General features: G+C 32.7%; 1 protein-coding gene across 3 annotated transcripts in view; it reads right to left on the bottom strand.

The window, feature by feature from the left end:
• Positions 1 to 5,775: 5,775 nt before the first annotated feature.
• The window catches only part of LOC145301289 (uncharacterized), a 539,758-nt gene continuing 526,137 nt past the window's right edge, over positions 5,776 to 19,396 (bottom strand). For all 3 annotated transcript variants that reach the window (XM_080144564.1, XM_080144563.1, XM_080144565.1), the window contains 2 exons: positions 17,054 to 17,353; positions 5,776 to 7,416 (listed from right to left, as the gene is read on the bottom strand). In XM_080144564.1, the coding sequence (XP_080000690.1) occupies positions 6,205 to 7,416; positions 17,054 to 17,353 (1,512 nt within the window). In that variant the 3' untranslated portion in view covers positions 5,776 to 6,204. The remainder of the gene's footprint in view (positions 7,417 to 17,053; positions 17,354 to 19,396) is intronic.

Genomic DNA, 19,396 nt, shown 5'->3' with positions numbered 1-19,396 from the left:
AAAAAACAACCAGAGAAAATTAAACAAAGAGGAGAAAATAGACGTTTAATTATCAACGTCACATTTTCATTGCTGTTATACTTTTGTGCACCGTCATATTTTTCTCATTTTTATCAAACGTATGTTATTAATAAATTGACACAAGTTACTCTAGAAGTTATTGCAATCTTTTATTAATTCAATGCTCATATTTTGCAGGTTGATTTAAAATCATTTACTGACTTACGTTATCAGTCATCTTCTGACTTACGTTATCAGTCATCTTCTGACTTACGTTATCAGTCATCTTCTGACTTACGTTATCAGTCATCTTCTGACTTACGTTATCAGTCATCTTCTGTCATTTTAACAGGAAAATTAAAAGAGGAGTAAGAATAGGTGTAGAAGGAACAACTCGCCTTGAAGGCAAAATTGCTTCCGTGTGGTGGCTATCAATTGATGTATATTTTGTAGAGGGGGGGGGCATTGTAAGCAGTGAGATATTTTCCTAATTGCATTGTTATAAAACTAGTTACATGTTTCAGACTATTTCCTGTGTCTTTGTTGCAATGTGCACAACGTTTTATTCGTTTCACTCTCAAAAATTCTTCCTTTGATGTTTATTGCAGTGAGTAATCCGGTTGATTAGATAAAAGGATTAAGTTCAAAATTTAGAGAAAATTATCGCTGCTTATTTATATTTGCAATTATTTAGGAAAACAAAATATTTTTTGGTGTATCTACTTGTCACAGGATGAAGATGTTATACTTAAAATATCACAAAAAATGATACAAGTATTACGATTTTTAGCAATTAAGTATTTTTAGCTTCAATTGATAAGCGGGTGCTTCTAGAAAGATTGATAAGGGAGAGACAATCAGAGATGAATTTCGAATTCAATCAAATATGGCGGCTGGTTTCTCTCTCATCAGACAAGTCATAAAATTTGATCTCAAAAAACTACTTGATCAATATATGCGATTTTTGCTATTTTCGTTCCGTGAATGGTACACATATCACAAAGACTTTTCTGGATTTTCTTTACTAAAAATTTTCATTATAAGTGCAGGTATAAATATACACTTAATTATTGACGACACTTTATATAGGCCAAAGAATTGAATGACCGAAAAGAGCTTAAAATGGTGAGAACCAAGACGATAAAAACATATAAACAGTGTAAAAAATATACTTAATGTCAGAAAGATCAGTAAATATTATTTTAATTCTTACTAAAAACATTTCAAGTTATTCGCTTATTTGTTAAATTTATTATTGTATTTACTATTGGTTTATTTTATTTATAATTTTTATTTATTCGTTATTTATTAAGTATACTCTTAATTTTTTTTTATAATTTAAATGCACTCTTTGATTTGTAGATGACTTAGCATAAATGATATTCATTTTTGCTAGTGCTATGTTTATCCTGAAACGCAAACAACCACTGTAAAAGAGTAATAAAAAATGCAAGAGAGCTATATGCTCAGTCTGTTAAATCCAAAGTAGCTGATCAGCGGCTTGGTTCCCACCAGTTTTGGTGAATACCAAATAGGATCCTGAACAGAAGTGTGCGTTCTATCCCAACCATTATCAATGGACCAGAGGTCATCTCGTCAGCATCAGACAAGGCCAAACTATTTGCTAAGAACTTTGCAGCTAATTCTACCCTATGCGACGAAGGCCATCAGCTCCCCATATTACCTCCTATAACACAGAACAAGCTAGGTAGCATACAAATATCTGTGCATGAGGTCGCCAAGCTAATCAAGAACCTTGATTCCAGTAAAGCAACTGGCCCGATGGCATCCCAATTATAGTGTTAAAAAAGATTCACCAGATCTTGCTCCCATACTTACGAAATTCTTTAAGCGTTGCCTTAAGGAGAAGTGCTTTCCAACACCCTGATAAACCTCATCAGTATGCTCTGTATTTAAGAATTCTGGTGATGTCCTCTCCCTCTCAGTACAGACCAATAAGTCTCCTGTGTGTTATGAGTAAGTTTCTGGAATCCATATTAAATAGAGAAATAGTCAACCACCTCAACAGAAATAACCTTCTTAGTGACACGCAATATGGTTTCCGCTCTGCAAGATCTACCGCAAATGTGCTAAAGGTTATATCTCATAGGATTAATGAATCTCTTGACAAAGGCTTCATTTCTAGGACAATTGCTCTTGACATATCAAAGGCCTTCGACAAGGTATGACATAAAGGCCTACTTCACAAGATTTCCAGCTACGGTATAACTGGAAATGTTTTCTCTATCATTAAATCATTTCTCTCTGACAAGCTCATAAGAGTAGTGGTCGATGGACAAAAATCAGAGGCCTGCAGTATTAATGCTGGAGTCCCTTAAGGGTCCATCCTGGGCCCACCTCTCTTCCTGATCTACATCAATGATCTCCCTAAACACATACTTAAATCATTCATTGACATCTATGCTGATGACACGACCATCTATGGCAACACATCAAAGGCTGTAAATGACAAAGTTCTCTCTGATTCTCTCTCCTCTGATCTTGAGTGCGTGGTTCATTGGGGGGGGAGACGTGGCAGGTTACCTTTAATGCATCTAAAACCAAGCTTCTATCTTTACATCATCAACGCTCTGATCCGCATCTGGCATCAATTGAAATGGAGGGCTCTCGTCTAAGAGAAGCCCCATGTTTTGACAAGCTTCTGGGCTTGACCTTCACTCCTGATCTTAAATGGAACACGTACATCAAGTCTGTTGTCACAGTCGCTGGAAAAATGGTAGGATCTTTCTACCCCTCCAGAAGATATCTCACTGCTGATGCAATTCTCTGTCTATATAAAAGGCAAGTACGTCCAAGGATTGAATACTGCTGCCATATCTTGGCAGGAGCTGCTAAAAATAGCCTATCCTGCCTTGACAGAGTACAAAATAGACTTCATACTTAGTGGGGAGTGCCCTTTTCTCTTCCCTGCAACCTCTCTCCCACAGAAGAGACGTTGCGAGCCTATTTTTGTTTTATCGTTATTTCCATGGCAGGTGCTCGTCTGAACTCCAATCTCTGGTCTCCCCTCGCCAATCTTTTACGAAAAACACCCGTCTAGCTGAATCCACTGTCAAAAATTTTCCCCACTCTTTATCTATGCCTAAATCAAAACGTAGATTCCATGAACAAAGCTTCTTTCTTAGAAGTGCACGCCTCTAGAACTCTGTTCCATCTGCCTGCTTCCCACCTGACTACAACCTGGATATCTTCAAGTCCAACGTAAACAAATTCCTTTCTTGGATACGCAAGAAATGAGGTGAAATTTTTTGTAGGTTGTAAAATGATAAGCAGTTTACATGCAATACCTGTAAGACAATGGAGATGGATGAGCTCAGATGTGGGCAATGTATATTTGGATGGTGAAACTATTGAGCTTGTTGAGAAGTCTTGTCACCATGGTGATACTATTAATGGACAAATCTTATCAGGTGCTAGTCTGGTTGCAAAAGTTAAAAGTAAACTTCTGCCTTGACTAACCAGCAGAACGTTACGATTGTCGATCAAGACCCAAGTCTATCAGGCATGTGCACGCAGTATGGTGATGTATGAAATGAAACTTGGCCAGTGGTGGTTGAGGACATGCGTTGCATGGAGAGAAATGATATTATAATGATATCATGGATGTGTAATGTTAAAGACCAGATTAGTTCTGATGACATAAGCGAAAGATAAAAACTGGGCAGTTAGGAAGATATGTGCAGAAAAGGAGACTTTGATGGTATGGTCACATTGAAAAAATGGACAACAGTTCTCGGAGTCGTACTAATAGAACATTTAAGGTAACTAGTTCACAAGAAAAGGTCAAGAAAAATATGGGAAGAAGTGAAAAAATTGAAGTGAGATAAATAATGATAAATAAAGACCTGTCAGAGATAGATTAGTTTGGCAATCAAGCCGTCCAAAACATGACAACATGATGATGATAATGATGATTATGATTTATATTTCGATATACATTTTGATCGTTCGTTTAGGAATTTGTTTTGTTCTCGATATGCGGTTATTGCTTTCATTTCTGAGCAGAGTTTATAATATTTCTTATTCGATGTTATAATCTTGTGTTTTTTTATGTTGATGTTTTTTTAGTATGCTAATATCTATATATATGAAGTGGTACCGTTCCTGTGTGTGTGTGTGTGTGTGTGTGTGTGTGTGTGTGACTGTGTGTACAACTCTCCTACAACCCAAACAACTAGACCGATCATGACTAAACCTCGCAGGGTTATGGTCTCCGCCCTAGAGATGTTGCACGCTATTTTCAAAGTTAATGTCAAAGGTCAAGGTCATAACCTATGCATATATACTCTCCTACAATCTAAATCACTGAAATGATCATGAACAAACATGACATGATGGTCTCTGACCTAGGAATGGTACACACTATTTTACAAGATCAAAGTCAAATGTTTGCTGTATGAAGATGATTATGATGGCTGTCGGTCATCATCCAATGGCGCTGGTTGTAGCGAAGGTCGAAACGTCAGAAATCTTAAATCCATTTCTTAAGAGATTTTTCTTCTTTTCGATTGACACTAGATTATAGTTTATTGGACAAGCGATACGTTGTTTTTTTCTGAAGAGAGAGAAAGATTAATGGTCTTAATTATCTTTTAATCATTTTCGTTCACAACCGCGCACCAATTCCTAATTTTAATTTCATATAAACCTCTATTTCTTTCTAGTAAATCATTTCCTCATCTTAGTGACCCCCTCTATCTCCCGTTTCCATGTTCTAGGTCACCTTGCCCTTTAACCTAACTAAGTGATCTTTCTTCCTTGGCATCCCAGTGCAGCTGGATTTGAAACTCGCTGATGCAAACTAGTTGAGTAACCCACCTCAATTACAGTTGAACGTAATCGATTCTGATTTTACATTTTGTTTCTATAATCTGATTCATTATTTTTCAAACATCATTTTCCAATGTTATTTTTTCTTCTAGAACTGAGCTTATTTGAATGCATCAAATTCATCGTATTTTTTCATCTTTTACATTTTTGCCTGATTTTAACATCTTTCACCGTTTAAAAGTGTTCAGTGGATCCATGTGTTTTATTTGCTAACAAAACCACTCTGAGCATCTGAGCAATAATGAATAACCTTTTAAGCAGGAAATATTTTTGGTTTCTTACACATCATCGGCTCTTGCTTAGATTATTGAGATGAAAAGCTGTTTCTATTAGAGGTTGATTTAGTTTAAGTTAACATGTATAGGAAGCTGTGCCATGACAGAACGTCAGCGGGGCAAATAAGACAGATAGAACTCTCCTCTCATGGACGTTCGACTTCGACACGAACAGATCTTAGATGGCCTAGAAGACGCAGTCATCTAGAACCTAATTTTAAAAAATAAATAACGCAATACCAAAAATAATTTACCTAGAGCAAATAATGGAATTATTGTTGTACATTTTACTCAATCATTTTCACCCATCGTTTCCGATCCTGACAAGATGTTTTCCATCGCCAACCGACAATTTAATTTACATTTATACTCCAGTGACCTCTGCTCCTTGCTAAGTCATGCTATACTAGGAAGAAGTTTCTTATATTATTGCAGCTACAAAAAGCAAAACGAAAAGGATCAACATTTCTTTCTTACTTCCATCACTACAAATGGACACCGCTAACCATTGCGTCGACTACTTACAATATTTCAATGGGTGGGTTAATAAAAACGGCACACAAAACATTACAAAATGTTTATATTAATACCACATAACGGTTGTGAGTTGGCACAAATAAAAGCAATTTCAAAATAAAACAAGAAAAAAAATCGTTCTTGATAAATTTTCTATTAACTCTAACTTTACAATAAAATATTTTATTGAATTTTTTAATAAAGTTTAAAACAAATTTTCGGTGCGTTTCGTTGTGAAATTACACAACCTTTTAATGGAATAAATCCGCAGGAATTTGTCTTCATAACCTTGTATGAAATTGATATGTTTTTTTTTATCAAAATGTTTATTTGTGCAGCTTTGAATAGAGAGGGATTTAAATAAGATAATTCGTTTCCTTACAATATTTTAAGTAAAAAGACATAAGTATAATTTTTTTTTATTAATGATTAAATGCTTAAATTGTCATTCAAAACGGATCGTTATTAGATTTTCTCGTAAATATTTAAAAACAAAGTATCATTCTCCTTTTTGCTTTGTATTGTGGTATGCATATGATTTGGTGATACCTAAATATATCAATTACGTTAAAGTTAAAAACCGGAATTCTTTGTCAATAAGTGGGCGCCACGTGTAACCTAAAACCGTGGAAACGTGCTTGACAAAACCTGTCCACGAGTAAGATGTCCTTTTTAACCAACGGTAATAATCAGCCGACCATTCAGGCGAGCGAGGCCAGTCGAATTTCTTCAGAATGGCATTTTGCCGCACATAAAGCTTTTTCAGATTCTTACTTTCACGTAAGAGAATGAGGATTGTGGCGGTTGAGAGTCTCTGTCGAATGATTAGTGTGTGAAGTCGAGGGGAGTTTTTCACTAAAAGAAGGAGGTTGGTGTCTGCCCGTTCAGGAAATGAGCGAGAACCATGAACCCGCGGCAGTTTTGTTTGTGCGAAAATCTCCAGTTGTTCACCATACATTTCAGATATTTGAATCGCTATGGACGGCTTCAGTTGGCTGTACGGATTATCATAAATTACCGAATACACAGGCGCATTCGGTTGTAGTAAGATCTCCCCCTTGAATCGTCCAGTGGCACGTAGAATTATTCTCACATAGGGGATCATTTCTTTAAGGAAACGCCATGCCTCTGCAGAGACAGGCAAACAGGAACAGGTCAGATGATCCTGGACAATTTGGATTTCCGTCAATTGAGTGCCGCCGAACAGAAGAACAGTTTCGTCGTCTAGGCTGATTGGGGAGATGACGAGCTTTTGAAGAGCAGAAAACTGTGCAATCTGTGTCAGCGGGAATGGCTCAATAGTGCAGTTTCTAAGTGACAACACGCGTAGAGATGCGTCACTTGACGCATAGGCGGCATTTAGAAGATTTGGAGCATCCTTCACCTCTAGCAACAGGTCGGACAGCTGCAGTTCTTTGAGCTGCTTCATATTATTGATAACTTTTTGAATTTTGTCCCAGATGTCACCACCCGTACCGTGGATGGTGAGGCCGTGTTGATCCCAGAACTCGCAGTGAAACGAGAGGCGAAACGTATGCAAATGTGGCATTGGATTCCGATCGAAAAAGGAGAGAAAATAACCGAGGATTCGCAGAAACTCATACAGATTGTAGTAGTCCTTCATTGGTGGAATGACTATGGTCTTAAAGAACGAACCGACACGCGACAAGCAGAGTTGAATCTTGCGTGGGTCGCTTTCGTATTGGTATCCCAAATACAAGTTGAATTTCTTCCGTGTGAACGAACGGTCCAACAAGGTAAAACGTTCCCACACCTAAAAGAAAAAAGAAAAATCAAAGCAAAATCAAATTTTATGTATTTATATTCACTAATAAGAAAAAAAAAATTATAGCTACATAATAAAACTCGTCACAGCAAGATGAGCATCAATAAACCATCAACGACTAAGACATTAGACAAAGCTCTTACTAAGTAAAATAGTCGCCAGGAGAAAAAGACAGCACTACTGGACACAAAGGAGATCAACTGACGTAAGGAAAAGCCAAAAGATGAACCACGTCACATAATACAATAATATTAGTCAATGTGGATGAGAGTAAAATTGTTCTAGAAAAAGAAGCAAAAATATTTATTCTCATATGCACTCCCAAAGGAATCTCTTCTTTTGTTGGGCCTTTTCTTAGTTTTTGTTTATTTTTTTAGCTGTTGTTTATTTATTTTTAGCTTTTATTTAACCATTTTAAAATTTTGTTTTACCCTTTTTAGCTTTTGCTTGACAATTTTGTAGCTTTTGATTTATTTTTTTAGCTTTTGTTTGACTCTTTTTAGTTTTTGTTTTATTCTTTTAGCTTTTGTTTGACCATTTTTAGCTTTTGTTTAACCATTTTCTAGTTTTTGATTAATTTTTTTAGCTTTTTAAAAAAATTTTTTAGCTTTTGTTTGACTCTTTTTAGCTTTTGTTTGGACATTTTTTTAGCTTTTTGAACACCATGTAACATTTATGTAGAAACGATCGACAGCTTGCGTTAATATTATTTGGATTTAAACAACTGTCCTCAATATAGTTGTTATGCACCGATATAGTGCACGTGTTAGAAATCTAAATTAAATAACATGTTATCAGAGGAAATCGAAAGGAGCAAAAAAAAATAAAAAATATAATTTCTCTCTTTGTAATAATACTATAAGTCAACAATAAATTTCCTTTACTTTTTCCTTTAGGCCTCACATTCCAGGACAAAGTGAGAATTGTTGTTTTCTGAGTCAGAATCTATTTCATCTAACACTTATCGTTTGAATGTTTTTCACCTTGAAGTAGTATTTTTAGATCCTTACATCAATTGACTTTATATCTTGTCTGGAGCGATTTCCATAAAAATCTGAGAGAAAAATAACAAAGAAAAAAAATTCAATGCAGAATTGTGTGCAATTTTATTTTGTCTGATAACAAACAATTGCGAAAAAGCAGTGAACAATTCAATTTTAATTTTAGTCTAATAATTTTGGATTGTTTTTTCATTTCAACACTATTCTTAATATTTTTACAATAATTTTATTATTTTAAATTGGGAAACAGATTGCACGAGAAATCTTTGTTCACGCATTTTTATATCTATTCAGCGGTAAATAGATAAGAAAAATCAATAATAAAACAAAACACGTATTCTGGAGTGATAAAGGGATTAATAAACTGTTGAATTTAGGTTGGTTGGTTGTTTTTGTTTTACGGCATATCAACCCTTTTCAGGTTATTTAATGCCGAATCTAGTTATTTTGAGGAACGATTTTTAATGGAGTATATTTGTTTTTAAAATCGGATTCTATTTAACCCATAGTTGGGACCCTAACAGGTACTATCACTCCGGGTCAGAGTGGACCTGGGAGCAATGGCAATTAAAGGGTGGCTGCACACTCCCCAAGGCCTGGGTATAGTTTTAGGTCATATCCAGGACCGTTGAAGTTAGGTTATACACTTATATTCGGTCCTTTTACACCTATGTGCGAAGGAATAAAAATTAATTCTTAGTAGTCGATTAGATTCTAATCATACGATGTATTCACTGTGTGGAAATATGGTTTTCTTTGACTTTTAGTCATTTTCTATTGAATTTGGTTGAATAAAATTTCATCCATTCTCGGTTTTGTGTTTATTAAACAGAAACAGCATCGAGTCATCTTCATGTAGTCGGGTCCGTACCGATTGGCTATAATGTTTCTGAATTTTCATTTAGATGAGGATTAATTATATGTATTACCTAATCATAAAATACGCATAAATATGATATTTTAATAAACACAGAAACTGAGACATGTGCATGCGAGTATCATGTTTTTTTTCTAAATAGTTCACTTCTTGTAAGTAAAAAGAAATACTCGAGCTGAGATCGATATCAAAACATACAGACAGCGAGTCAAGTACGATAACCATTTGGCCAGCTTGACACATCTTTAAAAAGCGTTTTAAAACCTACTTATTCTTAACATAAAAAATCTGCCATATGAATGATTCACGCATGCGAATTTTTGAAATAGTTAACAAGCTTGTAAAAATCCGATGGCTCCCCCCACGTAGAATTTTTTCAATATTGACGCCTTAGCAGTCCTTTTTCCGGATGAAAACCGATTAAAATTTTACCACGTGTCTGAATATTTTATATACCTAATTTCAAGTCTGTCGATCAAAAATTCATTGAGTATATAGGTTGAGAAGTGTCCTTTCTCTCACACACACACACACCTTTTCACTTTTATAGATATTGGATTGTTCGGATTATTTTTCTCATCTTTTAATGCGAAAAATTCAGAAACACTATGGCAAATCAATACATAAACGGAAATGATTCGATATTTTATGAATGTATCACACATTGTGAATTCTAATGATTATGGTGTGTTGGAAAAAAAAGAATAAAAACATTCCTTTTAATATTCACCAATAAGAGACATTGTTAATATATACCTGAAGAAAGTCGAGGGTTACATCGGCTGAAACTTCGTGAGAATAACAGCCAAGATTAGAACATTAATCAGAACAATCCCAATATAATACACCTATGATAAAGCAGAAAAATTTAGCTGGAAAATTACTTTTATAGTAACAGTTTTCAAGAACTTTCGTAGAAGAAATGACCTGCAAAATTATTTTATGTTTTCCAGCTCTTTTCTAAAATATGAAATCATTATTCAATCTAGCAATACTCCATCACTTCGAAATTGTTAAGCAGTTTTCTCCGAGTTATAGTATTCATTTAGGAAATCTCATTCTACTGCAGGTATCCTAACTTTATCCCTGAACGCATATACCATATATTGGATAAGGTAGGGAAAGCTAAACGGTAGCGCTTGATATATCCAAAGTCTTTGACAAGGTATGGTACGAAACTCTTTTCATAAAAATTAATCCGTACGGTATTCTTAAACGAATAGTCAATACAACCACATCCTAAAGTAAAAGAAAGATCCAGGTCTTTCTGGATGGCCGTACATTCAAATAATATCACATTAATCCAAGTGTGCGTCATGAGACGATACTCGAATCTCAGTTATTTCCGATCTTTGTAAACGATTTCCCTGATGCAATCGTGTTTGAAGTATATTTGTACATCACGCTCTGTTCTTGATATGCGGCTCAAGCCAAAAACCACACACATATCCAAGGCAATGTTTGAGTTCTTAGAAAATAATTTCAAGTCTGTAGGATTGTATACGGCATCATCACGTTGACACACCATTTCTCATTAGAGCACCAAAGTTAAGCTACGTTGAACCTTGTCAATACCATATGGGGGACCAATTTAGGAGTACTAGGCGCTGTATATAACGGGACGTCGACACCTATCTGCAAAAGTTTCAAAAACCTAACGCCATCATCTCCCTTGATAGGGATATAGAAGATTGCTTGTGATTTTCATACTCTCGTGAAACTTTCTCCTTGGAAGGAAGTTGGTTCAGCTGCCTTGAGTGAGTGTCGCTTTGGTCGGTTGGTAAAATTGAACAAAATATGGACGGTAGTATTAAATGCTACAAAATTAAATAGTATTTCCTTTGATAAGTATAAAAAACTTTGTTTTAGGTGAAGAAAAATTAGAAAATTTTGTTTATTATTTAACCACTAACAAAATTTATTTACTTCCATAGATATTTTTGCCAAAGTGAGATATCTCCTTATCTTTTGAAAACCTTTAGTTTTCATGACTATTTTCTCAAAATGGAAGCGAAAATCCGGTATTTGAATTTGTTACATTGTTTTTAACTTATTCCTAAATTGTAACACCATTTAGTTTCCAAGCATAAAATTTGTCATTATTTTTAGTAATTTTATTTGTCTTTAAGATCAAATTTGTTTATTGTTAGATTTTCCTTGGCGTTTGATGTTTATTACTAAACAATTTCTAATTGCCAATTTGTTATTTTTTTTCTCAATTGCCAGCGTGATTTGTCACGTCACTTTGTCTTTCTGATAAAAGGGAAGTTCGTTGTAACAGTCTGTATTACCGGTTATTGTTTCCGACTAGTTGAATCGAACTAAATTACAGTCATGTTATATTTAAGAGAAAATACAGCTTCTTTTTATTTGTATTTATTTCTTGTCAGAGGGATAAATCCCGGGTACCCTTAATAGACACTTGTAGAACCTACAACCAAGCATCTTGATTGCTTTTTTTCTAACTTTCTAAATCCTCTTTCTCAAATGTTTCAAATCTTAAGAACGCAAGTATGAATAATGATGCAGGAAATATCTCAGCAGTAAATGAAATAAATTTATTTATTTACAAATAAAAATTTGAAAGCGTTAGTTAATTTTATTTCTCTATCTTATTTTATGTTGTTTATATACTGATTATTATTTATTTTTGTTTTGTTTTACGATTATTATTGTTATTATTATTATTATTATTATTATTATTATTATTATTATTATTATTTGCAATGCTAATTTGCTAGTCGCGCAGAAAATGAAATCCGCAAAATGCATCCACAGATGCACACAGATATATATATATATATATATATATATATATATATATATATATATAAATATCATTATTAGTATATGCATATACTTTCATGAACTTTTTTAATATTCGCATAAGTAAATTTTCTTAATCATTGCTAGTGTTTTTTCTATGTCCATTTACGATATATATATATATATATATATATATATATATATATATATATATATTATTGATATAGATAAATTTACATGTCTAGTGTCGAGACCATGTAAATTTGTCTATATCAATAAAAATAAATTTTGCTCTTATTTACTGAGTACGCTAAATAACCTTGTTAAATTCACGAGTTTTCAGTCTTGAATACCAATAACTTGATTATATATATATATATATATATATATATATATATATATATATATATACATATATATATATATATATATATATATATAATGTTTCTGATAATATAAGCCATTGTTGAAAATCCATGGATTAAGGAAATTAAAATAACCCCTTCTATATATTCCTTTTGTCAAACAATAAATTCTTAAATCGAATATATGTCTCTATATGTTGTTTTTTGAGAATTTAAAATTGAACTACGAAACTTATATATTGCTCTATTCTTAAATATTGAGCTTTTCCTTTTTGGCTAGGATCACCTTGAAAGTATTACTTCAAGTAATATCCATCAGGATTTTTCATCTGAATTCTATCAGTGTCTTATCTCGCTTATATAACTATATATATATATATATATATATATATATATATATATATATATATATATATATATATATATATATCTGTATATATATATATATCTGTATATATATATATATCTGTATATATATATATATCTGTATATATATATATATATATATATATATATATATATATATATATATATATATATATATATATATAATTCAACCACGGTAGTGGTTGAATATATGCTTAAGTCCGAAATTGAATGAATCGAGACACATTCAAACCCCCACCACTAATTCCGTTCGCAACCAAATTTCAAACAGGTTATATAGTTGGATAGAACACCTCATTAGATACATTTTGAAAAAAAATCTCGAAAATTGGTTCAGTAGAAACAAAGTTACAACAAAATATGTGGGTTCACAAACAGGAGAGTAAGTACATAAGTGACTAACGCTTTTTTTTTTATTTTGCATAACTTTTTTTGTATATAAATATTTTTTACTGCGATTTTGCCAATATGACATGTTAGCGTAACGGTTAGAGTACCGGGGGTTGGTGGAAAGATTTTAGGTTCAATCCCGTGTATCGGTTTTTTTATAACCGAACTTTTTTTTAATAACTAATTTTTTTAACTCTCCTTATGCTTTTATAGCGAAAAATGGTGAATTTATCGATTAAAAATATTACTGAATTCTCTGATATACATATTCTTTGAATGAACTCAAATTTTTCGTTATCACATTTGATGAAAAATGTAGTCATTACCCCTAACCGCCTTGCCTCCTGCGAAAGTTTCAATTTCTGTCCACTCAGAAAAAGGTCACCAAGTTGGCAATTCCTTTTATATGTAAACAAGACCATTTCTGTTTTACGGCTACTGAATTCTAATTCATTTCGATTAGACCATTTATTAGGAATATTTAATGCCATTTTGGCAATGCGTCTGACCAATGATGCTTTTGAACCCGCGACCAGCACCACTGCGATGTCATCAGCATCAGCCTAGGCATAAATATTCCTATTTTTAAACTCCTTTAAAAGAGGATTCAGCATACAGTTCCATAGTAAAGGTGATAAAATCCCACTTTGGGGGTTTCATTTAACTACTTCCCTTTTAACAGTTGCCCTCAGTAGTTCTACTTGAACTGTTCTGTGCCTCACCATATACTCAATCCATCGGATGAGTACTGGTGGCACATTGAGCTCTCGTAGCGACTTGAACATACTACTGAAGGGTATGTTGTCAAAAGCTCCAACGATATCTAAAAAGACACCGAGTGCCATCTTCTTTTTTGTTAGTTTACGCTCTTTACACATCACGAATTCATGAACCGCAGTCTCGGTAGAGACCCTGGCTCGGAACTACTGTGATTGAATGATAAATATTGCATAAATGTGTGTTTGAGAGCTAATTTTTTTTGACAATGATTAATAAATATTATAAATTTATATACTAATACAATAGCAATGCCTGGAAAAATCATGAATTATATGGAAAAATGCGCGCATAAAAAGTAATATTCTTAAGATTTTATTAAACCTGGAAAAGTAAAGAACAAGATATTCTAGTAAAGTAAAAAATAAGAATTTTTAGACTTAAAATATTGCAGCTAAAAATAAAATTTGAATTTTATAATTTACATAAAAATTAATAATTTTATTATATCATAATTAGGATCATTTAATTCATTTTTATGTAAATTATAAAATTATTAATTCCATCTACTAACTAACTAATGAATTAATTTTATTAAAACAATTTTCACTACATAAATATATGCAAATAATAGGGGGAAATAAGTTCAATCCAGCGACTGACACCCTTTCTAACTCAACAATAAACAACAACATATGCAAATAATAAATAAAATATTTATCAATATTCAAATTTTATTTTTAGCTGCAATATTTTAAGTCTAAAAATTCTTATTTTTTACTTTACTAGAATATCTTGTTCTTTACTTTTCCAGGTTTAATAAAATCTTAAGAATATTACTTTTTATGCGCGCATTTTTCCATATAATATATATATATATATATATATATACACACATATATATATATATATTATTCTTATTTATATCATTATTAACAGTTTGCTTATTTATTTTATTGTTCGTAGTCAATAATATATATTTAGTAGCTGATTCATCTGTATCGGTAATTGACTGGTGTTTTGTTTATTTTTTATTTATTTATTGCGATCGACGGTTGGAGACTATGCGTCGCAGAAAATGAAATCAAGACGATATAATGGTTTAAAATCTAAGCATATATATACACACATATATATACACACATATATATACACACATGCGCGTACAAATATACACCCACATACGTGTACCCACATTTGAAATTTCTACTAATGTGACGGGATACATACGACTAATAACATTGGATAATATACCTTGCCTGTAGAGTCACCTCCTTGCCCATCAACTTTGCATTGTAATAGTTTTCTTACACTCACCTCTCTCTCTCTCATATATATATATATATATATATATATATATATATATATATATATATATATATATTGGAAATAAGTCGTCATCAAGGCACGTTTAATTACGTTTAATTAAATACGACAGAGTTTTCTTTTTTCTTTATTTTTCTGTGGATTTTCTCAATCTTCCGAGCAGTTTTTTCTCGTTTCAGTTGGTAAGTTGTGTATTAGATTGTCGACTGATGTTTTGTCAGGCAATTTCCTTTAACGTTTCCGATCAATGATCATCGTCAGGGGCAATTTTGTTAAAACTCTGAAATATGTAACTTATAGTTTTTAAATAACCTGCATTTTCGTTCTTACATTTGCGATCAAGTACTTTTCTTTTCAGCATATCGCAACACCCCACAGTATATATATATATATATATATATATATATATATATATGCTTGTATAATGTTGATTTTTCTCCTCTGCAAACGAGAAGCATTTAGCTTTGAAATGCTATGGCCTAAAGAGATTTCTATCTTCATTTCCCTTTCACTTATTGGCATGGATTTATTCGTCGTTTTAGTAAAGGTTTGGTAAGGAAAAACATTATATAGAAAGACAGGTTACACAAGCTCTTTATACCTAGACATTTCGAAGCCTAATGCTTCTCGTCAGAAGACAAGAAGATAGCTATATTACAGATATAGGGAAATGTAGCATCTAACTTAGGATACATTAGGATTGGAAATTTAAAATGAAATAGATAGAAGATAAAGGAAATATAGAACATAAAGGATGATGAAAAAACAACAAAAAAATTTGGGTTTTGAGGTTAGAGGGAAGCGATAGAGTGAATAAAAAGGGGAGAATGCGTGTTCTTTTTTATAGAATTATAGAAAACGAATTTAAGTGTTAAAATAGAAATATGATAATGGGAAATATAATATGGCATAGTAAATAAAAGAATAGAGATTAAATAAAATATACGCATATATTAAATAAAACGAGAAGCATTAGACTTCTTAAATGCTTAAGTATAAAGAGCGTTTATAATCACTCTTTTTGTATGTATTTTCCTTATTAAACTGACAATAAATTTATATATACCCATATTTATTTTTTTTGTTTTAAATTTTATATATATATATATATATATATATATATATAGGTTCAGGTTTGAGGTGTTCAAAGATCAGGACTAATGAAGACAACGAAGTTGTTTGATAGTGCTCAATAAAAAAAGCAAAATATTTTTTTCTTTGGGGGTAAACAATTACATATGATCGCTACAAATAGCCATCTGTTTCAGTCAAAGAGACTTCCTCAGACGACCCAAAACCTCTTGACGCAAAAAAGAAAAATGGGAAAGATTGGAAAGAAATTGAAAAAGAAAAAAAAACAAGAAAAAGAAAAAAGAAAAAAGGAAAAGAAAAAGAGAAAGAAAAAAGAAAAAGAATTTCTTTCCAATCTTTCTTATTTTTCATTTTGGCGCCGAGAGGTTCTGGGTCGCCTGAGGACGTCTCTTTGACTGAAACAGATGGCTATTTGTAGCGACTATATGTAACTGTTTACCCTCAAAATAACATACTAAATAAATAAATAAATATATATATATATATATATATATATATATATATATATATAGAGAGAGAGAGAGAGAGAGAGAGAGAGAGAGAGAGTAAGTGAACGGAAGATATATTTAATCTGCACATATTCTATTACATTATTTCATCGATAAAAATTTGAACTAAAATTCAATTTTAAAAAATCTTCAATTTAGATTTAAAAGAAAAGTAAATACAATGAAAATGAAAGTTAAAACTGTGAAGAAATTTACCCTTGGGGAATAAAACATGTTGTACCAACGACTGCATACCATCGAAGACTGATGACGATGTTTCGGTGTCAAAATCGCAAAGATATCTTCAAGAATAATATCGGGAATTGCTGCCCATCCTTCTAAAGTCCGAGATTCGTTTTCTTCGTCGTATTCGCTGTCTTCGTCATAGCTCTCTCCGTCTTCTTCTACCTCCTCCCACTCGTCTTCCTCATCTTCATCGCCTTCTGATCTATCAAAAGAATATTTACCGAAAAACTCGTTGGATGCATCATCATTAGTAGCAACGTATCGCCACATCTGCAAATAAAGATAAAGAACACGAGTTAAAAATTGAAAATTCGTCTGAAATCGAATTCTTGGTTAGGAAACAACGTACTAAAAGTGCAGGGCGAATCGAAAATACAGCTGACAATAGACTTTCTATTATTCCACTAGTCGAGAATAAAGTCTTACTTCACGCGTACCTCTAAAATAGGTCGAGTTTGTGCTTGACTAGAGAATGATAGGTTTCAACTTCTGGATCCTTATATAGTATTACTATGTCATGATGTACTTACATTGGTGACCGTTTCAGAATAGCAAGTGCTCTATGTAAAACACGGTTCTTGTAGTCTGGCAAGTCGAAGACAGCAATTTCAAAATGCAACGAACATGATATATACTTCTGCGCTTTTATCTGCGTCTACTAGACACCAGCAGATAATGACAGATCAAATTCAGATACAAATCGTTCTGTTAAATTGCTTATATTTTTTTAATCGCTTTACAATCGAACAATAGACCTCTTCCGGTAAGGAGGATATAATATCGTAAACATCGTTATGAACAAACAATTTATTGCTAAACTTTTTTGACCATCACCCTCTCCCGTTCACCATCGAAACTATTACGGTTTCGGGAAACGTTTATAATTATTAAACAATGTAAACGTTGTTGTTTTATCAAATAATATCGATTCACAAAAGTTCAGTACTTGAAATCAAAATTTTAAATAATAGACATTTCATTCACAAACTTCTAACGTTCGCATTTATTCAGCTATTATACAAAAGGGCTAACGTATGTGTGTGTGTTTAGCTAAAACTTGAAAAATATACAACAAATACCCACAAAGTTATTATTTTTAATCGGCGTAACCATGGATGTATAATTGATTTTGACTAAAGTTAATAGTTTTACACAGCCTAACATTACAAGTGCATTTGAGAAGTTTTATTACCACACAAGCAAAAGTTCCAGGCGTATAAAACCAACAATAGGTTTGTTGATAACATGTAAAACAAGAGCATGTTCAAAACGAATGTTTCTGTTTAAAGCACAATTAACTTGACTTCTTAATTTTTATCTTGAATTCAAGTCACTATATAAAATAATTTCATAAAATCAAAATAGGTTCTTTACAGTGCAATGCATACTACATTATATTGTAGACTAAGTCCCTATAGAGAGGAATGTGGGACGTGCCCCCGTTGCACCGCGATTGCTCGCCGACTAGAGCAAGCAATCGATTGATTTGATTAAAAAGTGGGCGATTTTAGCAATTTCGGTGACAATAAAAGTGTTGGAAGTGTGGAACATTCGTTGATCCTCATTGAATCCCGTGTAGCGTCGGGTCTCCCAGTTAGTAATATAAATATATAGATAAAGGTTAATATTTTTTATATAGAAATGGAAAGAAAAATATCAATTCGCTTGGGCGATGATGCGTGCTGGACTTTGAAAAAACAATAAAAATTTTTTTTTTTACTTTGTCGTCGCGAACGAGTGAGAAAAGAGAGCGGAGAAGCAGAAGGAATTCTATAATTCGGTATATATTTCCTTCTAGCTAAAGTAGATAAATTCCATTGAAATAATTGTGACTTTTCTTTTAATATAAAGTAATGATTTTTAAAAAAAATAAATAAAAAAATAAGTCCTGCGCCACCACCGAGAATCGAAATCAAAACGTTTAGATTTGCTTTTTCCTTTGACGTTAATGCCTAAGCTATGAAAACATGTTTGCTGCAAGGCTAAAAATTAAGACATGAACCAATCGCTGCTACGTTACGCATGCATATTCGTAATGGCGTCGTTCGACCTTCACCTAGCATCTTTTGCAGATGAATGCAATTCCATGACCTATATATAACAAAGTTGTATTTTCTTTTTAAATAAATAGAAAAAAGGGTGTTAATATGAATATCAATACACAAAAAACATCATAGGAGTATTTACCAGTGGTGAAAAAACCGGACTAGAGTGCTCAATGTGTAGTCAGAGCAGTATATAAGAAATTTATTACTGAGTCCAGAATGAGTTAACAAATTGTTTCAGCTAGAGGAAAATCCTCAAAGAGAGGAA

This window comes from Euprymna scolopes, chromosome 2 (genome assembly GCF_053919585.1).
Source record: "Euprymna scolopes isolate OS-2025 chromosome 2, ASM5391958v1, whole genome shotgun sequence".
Classification (NCBI taxonomy): domain Eukaryota; kingdom Metazoa; phylum Mollusca; class Cephalopoda; order Sepiida; family Sepiolidae; genus Euprymna; species Euprymna scolopes.
This window is presented reverse-complemented; position numbering and strand designations above follow the sequence as displayed.